Source organism: Amphibalanus amphitrite, unplaced genomic scaffold (assembly GCF_019059575.1).
Source record: "Amphibalanus amphitrite isolate SeventyFive unplaced genomic scaffold, NRLGWU_Aamphi_draft 000000F_arrow, whole genome shotgun sequence".
Classification (NCBI taxonomy): Eukaryota; Metazoa; Arthropoda; class Thecostraca; order Balanomorpha; family Balanidae; genus Amphibalanus; species Amphibalanus amphitrite.
The window spans coordinates 1,765,013-1,777,623 of record NW_024881498.1 but is presented as its reverse complement, the minus strand read 5'-3'; the positions used below and the strand labels follow the sequence as shown (position 1 = coordinate 1,777,623).

General features: G+C 47.5%; 1 protein-coding gene across 1 annotated transcript in view; it reads right to left on the bottom strand.

Annotated features, from left to right (window-relative positions):
• The window catches only part of LOC122388456 (mucin-5AC-like), a 74,787-nt gene that overhangs the window by 23,621 nt on the left and 38,555 nt on the right, over positions 1-12,611 (bottom strand). The window contains exons 2-3 of the mRNA XM_043383633.1: positions 3,215-3,367; positions 42-167 (exon numbers count right to left, since the gene is read on the bottom strand). Coding sequence (XP_043239568.1) covers positions 42-167; positions 3,215-3,367 — 279 coding nt within the window. The remainder of the gene's footprint in view (positions 1-41; positions 168-3,214; positions 3,368-12,611) is intronic.

Here is a 12,611-nt window from a genome sequence, read left to right as displayed (position 1 = left end):
GGTCGCAGTAGGTGCTCAAGTGTCCGTTTGACGTCACTCACCGCACTGGGTGGGCGAGACGGGCTGTTCACCGGGCGCACACTGGCACGTGTTGGCCACACAGCGTCCGGCGCCGGAGGTCAGCAGAGAGCAGTCCGAGTCGGCCGAACACCAGTCCCCGAGCACGGCTGGCAGCACAGAGGAGCACTGTCAGAGGCACCGGAACACCAGTCTCCGAGCACGGCTGGCAGCACACAGGAGCGCTGTCAGAGGCACCGGAACACCAGCACAGAGGAGCACTGTCAGAGGCACCGGAACACCAGCACAGAGGAGCACTGTCAGAGGCACCGGAACACCAGCACAGGGGAGCGCTGTCAGAGGCACCGGAACACCAGCACAGGGGAGCGCTGTCAGAGGCACCGGAACACCAGCACAGGGGAGCGCTGTCAGAGTCACCGGAACACCAGTCCGCCAACACAACTGGGAGCACAAGAGCGCTGTCAGAGGAGTTACACCAACTCCGATAAAAAATCGTCGAGTGGTGCCTAATAGACACCACTGCAGGTGGGATTGTTAAATTGAGACAAATTGTGTTCTTCCATTCAAATGCTGAGTACTGATAAACCAAAGTGAAGTATCCAAAATAATGTTGATGGGTGGACAAAATCGTCGTTTTCCAATGCTTTCACTTATTCGCAACCATCCTGTCCAGCCAGCTGCTGAACCAGCTGCACGCGCGCTTCTCGACAGCTCGGTCCATTTTCTCCTGTGTGTCCTTCATAGCATTCCTGGAATAGTGAGCGATCTTGTTGGGTACCCTCGCAACTTCGCTGCTGAGAAAGCAGTCCAAGGGGTTGAGGTCTGAGAAGTTCGGCGACTAGAACACCCTGGTCCCCGTCTGGCGCATTGGCTGCCAGCACCACTTCTGCATCCTCGGTTGTGGGTACGGGTGAGAAGTCATACTGGAAGATATATCCAGCTCCTCCAGTGATTTCCTGGATCCAGCCCAGCACGACGGTCTCCATAGCCCGAGACCGCCGGCTCCATCGTGACTTCATCGGGTCTTCCGCGATCAGCTCCAGGAGATGTTGCATAAGCGCTGGTGCCCAGGTCCTGATTCACACCTTTCAGGTTCAGAGGTCATCTTTGGGATCGGCATCACCCTGCTGATGCTGCGCACTCTTCGGTATGCGATATGCCGTGCTCCTTGGACCCTGTAGAAGTTCGATTCTCTTCGCCGGAGACATTCCTGCGCGCAGCGTCTGAAGCAACGTGCTCGACGATCGTGCTCAGCTAGACATGACTTGACCCAGCCTGAGTTCAGTCCTGCTTTTATACCTTTAACCCTCGCCGGGCCGGGGGTTTTCCTAGTGTTCGGTAGGTGGCAAAGTTTTTATGCATTTATATGTATTTTTCTCAGCAACTGGATGGCAAAGGAAGTATTTTTTAACATTTGCATTGCAATAATTTATTATTTGGCCTTATGAGGCAGGTGAAAAAGCTGCTCATACAATAGCGTCATAGCTGAACACCTGATAGGATGGAATGTGGTTACTTCAGTGCCGTGCCTCCAGAGGTCTAACGGATCTCTCTAAGATTTAGCCAACTAACATGTTTTTCATCTTTAATTTGGAGTATTGGGATTCTTGCCCCAGACCGTGGGGCGTTTTGCCCTGGGGTTGGGGCAAAATGCCCCATTTGCCGTTGCTTCACAAACTACTTTCTAGCTAGGAGTCCGATCATAAGTGAAATAATTTGAGGGGTGGAATTTAAACTAAAATGTCCAAAGAACGCATTGAGCACAAATTTAGCCTTCCAGGTCATGTGGGACATCAAATGTAGCAAAATAAATTATCTGGGGCGTCTTGCCCCAGGCTACTCTACATTTCAAAGCAAGTAAGTTTGACAGTATTACATCACCCGTGTTCTAAAATCTAGCTCCAAAACTCACGTATGAAAAATATCGGGAAGAAATCACATGTTAAAGTCGACGTTCGATTTTCTCAAGCTCAGTTTTTGCTTCTTTCGATGGCTTAAACACGTGCTTATTCGGAAAGCATACTTGGAGCCAGAGCTCTTTTGAAAAAAAAAAAACAACTATAGTATGCAGCACGCACCGATCTATCTGCCGGAGTAAGCAGCACGCGCCCATCTATCGGCCGGAGTACGCCGCACGCACCCAGCTGCCGGGCGGAGTACGCACCCAAGGCCATCTATAGAAGGTACAGTCACTCCACCGTCGACCAATCAGAGACAGATCCTGAGTGACGGCACCCCTGATGCTCACAAGGGGTACTCTATTCCTTCACAAGGTTTAAATGACTAACTTCATTTGTAGATTATTGATGCCACTTTCCATTTAACGCTCAACCGTTGCTGTCAATAAAAAGCCCAACTAATTTTCTAGCGATAAAAAAGAGCAGCAATATGCTAAGAAGTGGCCAGTTTTGAAGATATAGACGATTTAAAAACCCTCTGCACTTGCAGGAAAGCAACGTAAAATCTCATCGAGCTTATATTTTTACTATGTTTAAATCATTTTTCTTTAAAGGGACCCTCCCACCTTAACATTAGATTTGAGTTGAGATAGCCAAAATGGGGTCCCTGGCTCACAATTACCGGTTTCGGCACTCACAACATCGACAAATGCCTTAAATCGGAAATATTGAATTTCAAAATTGCAGCATTTTGATTCAGAGGGGCTAATGCTTAGGAATACCCCTCTGAATGTGTGACGTCAGCGCAGATATCTAACGATTTTTAAATGTTTGACTAAAACGTTTTGTAGCACGCGGTGGTATATGCTATTTGCGCGCAACATCTGCCGCAAACGCCGCACTTCTAAAATAAAGTCGCTAGAAACAGCGGAGATCCCAAAAAAAGTAAACAAAAGTAAAAGTCTAATATCTTGAAAACCGGTGAATATTTTTCGGTGAAATTTGGTAGATGTTCGTTTTCGCTCTTTCTGAACCGAGCGACATCACTCTCATGCCAATTCATTAACTTTTTTTTAAGGTGGGAGGGTCCCTTTAAGTTTTTCAATATAGTATCGATTTATTTAATAACTTTATTACAATATTTTTATTATTTGTAGCTTTATTTCAAAATTATATTTTCAAAAATGGCAGCTGTTGGCAGATAGCCTGGAAGCGATTGTGGCGCACCGCGCCATTATTGTCCTAAGGCCCCCTTATGATGTCATCAAAAGTGGAGTGACATGGGCCTCTGTACGCACCCATCTGCGGCCGGAGGCGGTGCAGTGTGCCGCTGCGGTACTCCGTGTTGCTCGGGTGGCCGCGCACGGCGTTCAGCTGGCAGGCGCCGCTGCTCGTGTCGTAGCTCAAACTCAGACAGCCCACGTCCACGAAACATCGGGTGGTGCAGTCACCTGTGGACGGGAGCGGGGCCGTCAGACGGCCGCTGAGGTTTACCTGCGGACGGGAGCGGGTGGTGCAGTCACCTGCGGAAGGGAGGGGGGCCGTCAGACGGCCGCAGAGGGTCATCTGCGGGGCTCAGGCCCGGGTGACCTACGCCCGGGTGGCCTACGCCCGGCTGGCCTACGCCCGAATTGCCTACTCCATCGAATGTCTACGCCCGGGTGACCTACGCCCGGCTGACCTACGCCCGAATCGCCTACTCCATCGAATGTCTACGCCCGGGTGACCTACGCCCGGCTGACCTACGCCCGAATCGCCTACTCCATCGAATGTCTACGCCCGGGTGACCTACGCCCGGCTAACCTACGCCCGAATCGCCTACTCCATCGAATGTCTACGCCCGGCTGACCTACGCCCGGCTGACCTACGCCCGAATCGCCTACTCCATCGAATGTCTACGCCCGGCTGACCTACGCCCGGCTGACCTACGCCCGAATCGCCTACTCCATCGAATGTCTACGCCCGGCTGACCTACGCCCGGCTGACCTACGCCCGAATCGCCTACTCCATCGAATGTCTACGCCCGGCTGACCTACGCCCGAATCGCCTACTCCATCGAATGTCTACTGCTCCCCTCCTGTCCGATTAACGAGTGAAGATTTCGCATACCAAAGTGACCCTTCCGGGGGAACCGGCACCCGCAGTCAGGTAACAATGGGAAGGGTCGGAGGGACCGACCGCCGCGCCGCATGGTGACAGGTGATTCCCGGGACGTCCGAGCGTCGCCTTTCAGACGCATCGCCGCCTTCCCCCCCCCCCCCGCCGCGCCGTGCCACGCCGCACAAAGCAGACGGACCCTGTCGCGGAGCGAACCACCCGACCAGGCTGTCATCATCGGCGGAGAGCCTGAACTGCTTTTTTTTAATCGTTGAGCTGATCAAGCTTTAGTAGCCATGCTTGCGTATTTCACGCTTCAGCCCTGCTGTGAGCCATGTTTTATTATTTCTCATTTCAGATCTTAACAATGATCTTAGGTAGGAAGAACCGTGAGAAACGCCCCTCCCCCTTAGCCCTCGCCGGTTTAGGGGGGGGGGGTCGAGCAGCCCCCTCTCGGTTTTCGCAAATAACTCGCGTAAAAACCCGCTGATCGCGATGGAACTTTCATTACCCTCGCGTTCATCAATTTTACACCTACCCTAACAATTTCATGACCCTGACGCAAATGACCTTTGACCTGTGACCTAATTTTCGAGACCATGTTTGACCGGAATCGCGATTCGGCGTATGTCGTCTCCTTTAGCCGCGCGTTTGCACTCTTTTCGTGGTTTCAAGGGTTCGAACATGTGATATGATATTGCTCCTATGCGTTAGGGTGGGTGTTAAGTTCACTTGAAGCTCAGGACAGGTCACTGACCTTAAATGAGCTCGGTTAACTTTTACATGTTTCTAGGCTAGTTTTTTTTTAGCTTAATTCGAATTTAGCAACCATATGAGCATTTACGAAGTAGTTTTGGTGCCATCGTAACATGTTACGAAGCTGTCAGAGGCGGTTGACACCTACTACGAATGCCCGGCAAAACCACTACTGGTTAACCTGAACTGACCTGACCCGACCTGGCCTAAAAGCATGAAGACATCATCTGTGATAAAAACTAACATGATATTCGTGATCAGAACCCCGAATAACCCCGTAGCAGCCACACTTAACGACCTAACTGGTCTCGATTTTCCCGACTTTTGGGCCATTGACCTGGCTTGGAAGGTCAACCAATGACCTAGGACCTTAAAATTGGGTATCATCGGCTTCCTCTTGTCACGGGAAACACGCTCGTTTTTTCGCGAAGCTCTAGCTCGATCAGGGGTGAGACGGCAAGGGGGGTCCAACGGACTTCCCCCGCCCTTATACGTTTGCGGCTGTCAAAACACCAATACTGGCGAGGGGAAGTGTGTCACCGCTAGACTAGTTATTTGACCATATACTATTAGGTATTTATCTATATTTGTTTATTTACGATCTCAAGCCTCCACGTGGTAGGTTTTAAAGCTTACGTCATTGCACAGTATGTCTTAAAAGTACCGCGCAAAGTAACAGTGGATTCATCAAGCCTGACCGAGGAAGGACTGCTAGTCACCGAAACAATGGATATCCTCGTCCATTCCCCAGGTCAATTGGTTCGGTGACTTTCAAATTATAGCAGGCCCTTCCTCGGTCAGGGTTGATGGATCCACCGTCACTTTGCGCGGTACTTTTAACCCTCGCCCTGGCAGGGCATTTTTCATAACACGGCCTGGCGGGGGGGGGGTCGATGCGACCCCCCTCGCGATTGGCTCCTATGGCACATAGAAACACCAAATTTGGTAGGTAGGTGGGCCCCTTGGAGTTCTCACCCCTGTGCAAATTTGGTTGCTCTAGGTCAATATTTAGGGAGTTTTTGGGGGGATATAAATGTAAAAATTTCGCTAAAATAGGTCAAATGTTTTTCGCTTATAACTTTTGATCTAACCCGCGCCCGGCTGGGGGTCCTGGATTTCCACGCCCTGCTGGGGGGGGGGGGGTGTTTGAACACCCCCCCTTGTAACTCGGCTCCTTGGCCACGTAGCGATACGCGGAAGGCGGCGTTCGAAAGAGCGTCAAAAATAATGACGAAATCACTTCGGTCAATTTTTTGGTCAGGTCAAAGGTCAGGTCACCAGAGGTCATTGAAGGCAAAATTTCGCCGATTTCCAGGTCGAATGTCGAAAATTTCCAAGAAGCCGACGCATAACTCGGGAACCAATAGAGCTAGAGCGCCGCGGAAAAGCGCATTCGATAGCCCTATTAACGCCCTTTCTGAGTAATTCTCTCAGATTTGACCTAACGTCAACGGTTTTGCCTGCAGGGGGCAAAAACTGCAAAAATAGCCGATTTTTTCGAAAACGGTTTTTCTGCAATAACTTTTGACCCAAGCATTGTACGAGCTTACTTTTACCGGCATCGTGTTCCTCTCGTCAAGACGCATCGAATGAACTATAACTTGACCTTGAAAGGTCAACTTGAAAATTTGACCTCAGGTCAAGGTCATGACCTGACCGGAAAGGGTCATGTTGCATATCAGTCGATCCGTATCGTCGAGCTGAACACATCTGAGGCGTTTTCATCGCTCTAGCATGCCTCTATCAAAAGTTATTTGCGAAAAACTGTTAGATACCATTCGTGACCTAAGATGACCTCAGGGCATAAACAAGGGTCACGGACACCATTTTCATGTTCAGTGTGTCTAAACCACTTGTAATTCGGTGTTTGGGAGTGTTTATAATGTCTTGCATCCAAAATAGGCGCATTTCAATTTTCTCCCATTGACTTATAATGGCGAGGTCGCAAAATTGACCTGACCTTAGGTCATCGATATCAAAATTCTGAGATATACATTTTGTACATGCTATTGCCCTTAGCAATCGCTGAAAGTTTCAAAGCAATCGGTCACTCGGTGTAGCTATGACAGACATTGAAAGTTTTTATGAGGTGAGGTCACTTCAAGTGACCTGGTGACCTGACCTTGAATGACCTTGGTCTGAAATTTTCACAACATGTGTAGAATTGATGTATGAAAAGGTGTACCAAAAACGGCGGCGCTCCGCGCCGCCGTTTTTGAGATATTCGCGAAAAACCACAAGGGGGGGTGTTCAAACACCCCCCCCCCCAGCAGGGCGCGGGTTAAGATAGAGCAAAAAGAAAATCAGACTGTACATACATTGGAGTGTTATGCATACATGCATAGGTACAAACCATGGTCACAAGTTCATCGGTGCAAAACTCACAGCCTATATAACGCACTATGCCATATACTATTTTAAAGACCTTATCTTTCAACCATTAAACAAAATAATGCATAAAGCACTGGTATGCTGCATTCGAGCGTGAATGAGCTTTTCCAAGACATTTCGAAACGGGGTGTTTTATATTACGGGTATGGTAAGACGCTATACTTTGGTTGTCACCTGATTATGAGTTTCGTTTGCATAGAAAATGCATTTAATGTTCCGTTTTCGTATGAGTGTCAGTAACGTGGCCCTCGGATAATAGGTTTAGACGAAGAACCGTTTCAAAAACAAACAATACTTAAGCGTTTGCAAGCAAGGTTGCCTAGCGCAATATATAGCCCCACTGCAAAAGGAATGTTTTAAACATTTTCCTCATCTATTTGCCCCAATTAGCAACAATGCATCGCAATATAGCCACTTCTGGATTGTAAAGCATTTTAGCATGTAAAATGGTAGGTATATGGATGTCTTCGGAGCCAGGTGTCAGTGCGTTTTGTGAATTCTACAGTGATTGTTTGTAGCGCGATATCTGATGTCGGTCATTTATCTATCAGTATGTCTGTCATTTAGCACTGCTTTAAGTGAATACTATTTACCACAGATAACAGTAGTACAGTAGAACAGTAGTACTACTGTTATCTGTGTATTTACCTTTCTAATGACGGTCACGTTGTAAGGAAGCCCCTACTTGGTAAAAAAAAAAAAATCCGAAGGCCGTCAGTGCGAAGTTATCTTTTGCAGAGAAAGGAAACTTGCAGGAAGAAGCATCTTCTCAACTTGCAGGTAGCTATATCTCGGATCGTAAGGGACACTGTCTCAGGCGACCTTATGACCAGCTCACTGAGGTGTCTCTTTCATCGCACCTACTGTTGGCGTTTTGCGGCCGCTAGCATAAATTATATACCTACCCAAAAATAACTGAACTTCAAACCCAGTTTATGGTGTATCATTCAAGAGGTACATGTTCTACATGCACATACGCAAACGAAGCAATAAGGTACTCAATTGACCCTCGCCGGCCGAGGGGGGGACGGCGGGTGCCGCCCCCCCCCTAGGGTTTTTTTCCGCGATAGCTCCTAACACACTGGCGATGGAAAGCTGAAACTTGGCATACCTAGCCTTTGATTCAAGCCAGATCTTTTGACACCAACGGCATTTTCGAGTCAGGTCAGGTCACTGACCTATGACGTTATAAGTGAACCTCTGCACGGTCTTCAGATGTCGCAACTTCACAACGCCCTCCCAGAGGAAACTCACAGGGAAATGAAACTTGCAGGATCTAGTATCCATAACGAGTCTCACAACTTGTATATCTCGGATTTTTCCTAAAGGTCTTATGAGGTCAGGTCATTTTCGTGACCTCCCCATTAAAAGTCAATGGGGAAAAATGAAAACTGCTATTCTGGCGCCGGGAACGATCTCCAACTATCTCAAGCACACAGAATCGTGATTTGATGTACTCCTTGCAAGGTTACATGCGTCACTTTTGCAATGTTGACCTTGCGTGACGTCATTTACAACGTCATCAAGGTCATTTTAGTTTTTCGTCAATCACTCCCGATCAAATTGAGCTAGCGAGCCAGGAAAGTCACCAATGAACTCAGGAAGACCTGCCGAATCGAATGATATGCGACATGACCTCTTTCGACCAACTTCGTGACCTGGGGGCGCTGAACTGACCGTGACCTGAGCGCAACACCCTAAGTTGACCTGACCCAAATAAAAAGTATATCATCCGACGTGCCTGAGCGAGGCGAACACGATGCTGCCAAAATCGTGGCTCTGCGACCGTTTTTTGCGAAGTTATTCGCCAAAAACTGAACCGTACCTTGAGGCACTTGACCTGACCTCAGAGGTCACCGGTTGACCTAGGACCTTAAAATCGGGTACCAATCTCTGCTCCTCGTAACGGCACACACGCTCTTTTTTTCTGCCACGCGCTAGCTCCACCAGGGGCGAAACGGCGAGGGGGGTCGTACCCGCTCACCCCCCTCCCCTCGGCCGGCGCGTATGTAGAAAAGCAATAGGTCCGGCGAGGGTTAACCTTCCAGGCGGAAGGGGGGCATTTTTTTGCCCCCCCCCCTTTAGTTTTTTCGATATATCTCGAGAACTGCTGCGCCGATCGTCACCAAACTTTCAGTACCCTCCCGGGAGTAGCTAGCGCACATGGTGACCAAAAATTTTTCCAAAGGCTATGATAGGTTGGCCGCTAATGACGTCAGAGTGACGTCATTTTTGCCATTTTTGACCCAACAAAAGGTTTCGCGGGAAGAGCTGTCAGGCCTACAGCTTTAGAGATACAGAACAATGTTCCGATTATAAAAGGTGTGGAATTAAGAGGGCTACAAAACTGCTATTTCGGTTTTTCAAATTTTTTTGATTTTGACCCCAAAAATAAAAAAAAAATATTTTTTGAATATAATAGCCGAGAAATCCAAAAGTTTTTTGAATTTCGAAAAAAAAAACGGAATATATGTGATAGTCCCTACCGCCTTCTATCTACATACCAACTTTGAGATCAATACCTTTTTTTGGCCAAGTTATAGCGAAACAACTGTTCAAAATTGATCACGTCAAATTTTCAAACTCAATTTTTAGCAATTCTAGACCTCGTAGCGCAAAACAAAGACCACCATTAGACTCCCCGTGACGAGCTGCATCGAACCGATACCCATTTTATGCAAAAATATCAACTTTGAAATCTGACCTTTTGTGACCTGACCTCCACCAGAAAGTGACCTAAACCGTACCTGATGGTCTTATAACCAATACCATTGAGTTAGAAATGAAAAACTGGCCATAAAACATGCATCCCACAACCTTAGTAAAGTTGGGTTCATGTGGTGACCCTTGGTGACCTTTGGTGACCTGACCTGTGAACTGACCTGGTATGACCAGTGACCTCTAATAGCAACGTATGTACTAGACAACTGACGCCTTATCGCTGATTTTCGACAAAATGCGTTTTACTCGGTGTTATAGCGCTTTCCCTAGAGGCCCCTTGAACGGTGAAACATTTTATCTTTGACCTGACCTGTGACGTCATCAGTGACCCCGAGGTCAGTGAAATTTGGTTTCCTTCAACAAATTTGACAAGGCTATCGAACATCGTTTGAATTTTCCGGATCCGTCCAGTAGTTTCGGAGATACGAGGGGGGGCAAAAAAATGCCCCCCCCCACCGCGCGGAAGGTGGCTGGGAGGCCCACCGCCTGCCGGGTTAACCAATTTTGAAATAATTACTGCCGATCGATGCAGAATGAACCAAATATTAACATGAATCATAAATATAACCATTTCGAAAAATAAAAGGGGGATACAGGTAATCGAATTAGGAAGCACACAAAATGCAACATAAATCGGTTTCTTCGTTGGTGATATCACGAAAACGTGTTGGCAATAGTCTAATTATGCTACAAAAATGCGTGATAAAATTACTCAAATTAATTTGAAAATTCATAGATGGCGTTAGGGTACCGAAGTTGGCAGGTGAAATCGATCTCCCTTTCTTTTCCGGGGTCCACCTATGATCCACCTGGCGCCTGGCACCTCTTGTTCACTTGTGAACCTACAAAAAATGTTCATTTCAATCGCTATTGCATTTGTTATTTTACACACTTAACGTCATGATCTGAGTAGAAAATATTCGCTGTGTGTACACTTTCCATACTTTCCATGTAATTACTTTCCAATACCTTCCAACATTCACTGGACGCGCCTAGATATCTTTTTAATAGCTTGCAAGTGTTCCAGAAATTAACTGAATTGAGTCACTCCAGGACAATCTAACTATTACCAAGCCGCTCATCAAATGCTACGTTGCATATCAATATCACACCCCTTTTTTGGACGCCTAGATCGTGCTATTATAACCGTCGCCCTGGCAGGGCATTTTTCGTAACGCGGCCTGGGGGGGGGGGGGGTGATCCGACCTCCTGAAGTTTCGAAACTAAGCGTCGTAGCGCTTCCCAACAAAGACAAGTCGATTGCTCTTTACGAGTATTCGCGACTGGTGATACCTATATTTTTATCCTAGGTCAATATTTGACTCCGTTTTGGCTAGTCAACGATCAAATTACGGGGAAAAGCTAAAATTTTCCAGGCTATTTAGCCAATAATGGCAAATCTATGAAAGATATCAACATGAAACTTTCACGACCGTTTTTCTCAATGAATTAGCAACAAAATGATGCATAGTTCACTGCAGTTCAGTCATTACTGGCGTGACATAGTCCCCGGGAACACGAGAGTCACACCCGCCGCTGGCGAGGACGGTCCTAATTGACCTGAGGTGACCTTGTAAAGATCGAGGAACAATTTTGAAAGCATTTAGATGAAGATTGAACCACAGATTCGGATTCAGGACCTCAAGAAACCCTACTAAACACAGACATGCGAGGTCAATGACCTTTGTTGACCTTAGAAAGGTCAATATACGATGTAATGTTTCATGTCCTGTCAAAATCTGACATAAGTCACACAGAATAATTTCGTTCTTGTCGATGGGATCGCGTCCAGTTACGCCAGATGTACGATTTTGTCAAAAAGAGAGTCGGAGGTTTTACCTATTGTGAGGTCATAGCTCGGTGACCTGACATGACCCGAAAATATTTTTACCGAAAGATTGAGCTGAAAGTTAGCATGTAGGTAGGCACCCACTAAGCCATGCATATCCATGTGCCAGATTTGGGGTGCTGTTACACGTGCGCACGTGCAGGGGTCGATTCCAGATCTCGAAGACGGCTGGACCGATTGCGCTCAAATTTGGTACACGGTTAGGGAGCAGTTGGTAGGGTGCCGTGCAAAAGTCAGTTAGGACCCAGTTGGCACGTGCGCACATGCAGGGTGCCGCTTCCAGATCTCGAGAACGGCTGGGCCGATTGCGCTCAAATTTGTCACATCACTAGGGACCGGTTAGTAGGTCTTGGGGTGCAGTGCACAAGTTATTTGGTGGTACCCCCTCGCAATTTCGTACGTGCAAGGCCCACCCTCCCGCTCACTCCGTTGGTCGCCCCAAAAGGCGTTTTTACTGGTGTGCACGATTACTTTATAAAAATGCTGAAGTGTTGCAAGTAATTGACAAATATTGTCCAAAGCATGCTGCCTTTGTCCAACCAAATTCCGATTTGGGCATAGGACAAAATCGGAATTCTGAAGGTACAAAATCCAATTGGCACCACTCTTACAGATGTGGTAAGGTTGTGATAGGTTTTACCGAACGGAGATATAATAGACGATCTGTCAACTGACGAGAGAAGCCAACCTCTGTCAACTGGCTGGTGTGCACTGTGCAGCAAGCAGATATTGATATTCTGCAACGGTTATTTTTGTTGTTGTTTTAATCTTTCTTCAATAAGGTACCTATGTTAGAGCTGTTGTGCCTATTTGTTTATACACCAAATAACATCGGTGATAGCCAGATAACTATTTCATGGCGTGCAAAGAAAGACTGTTCA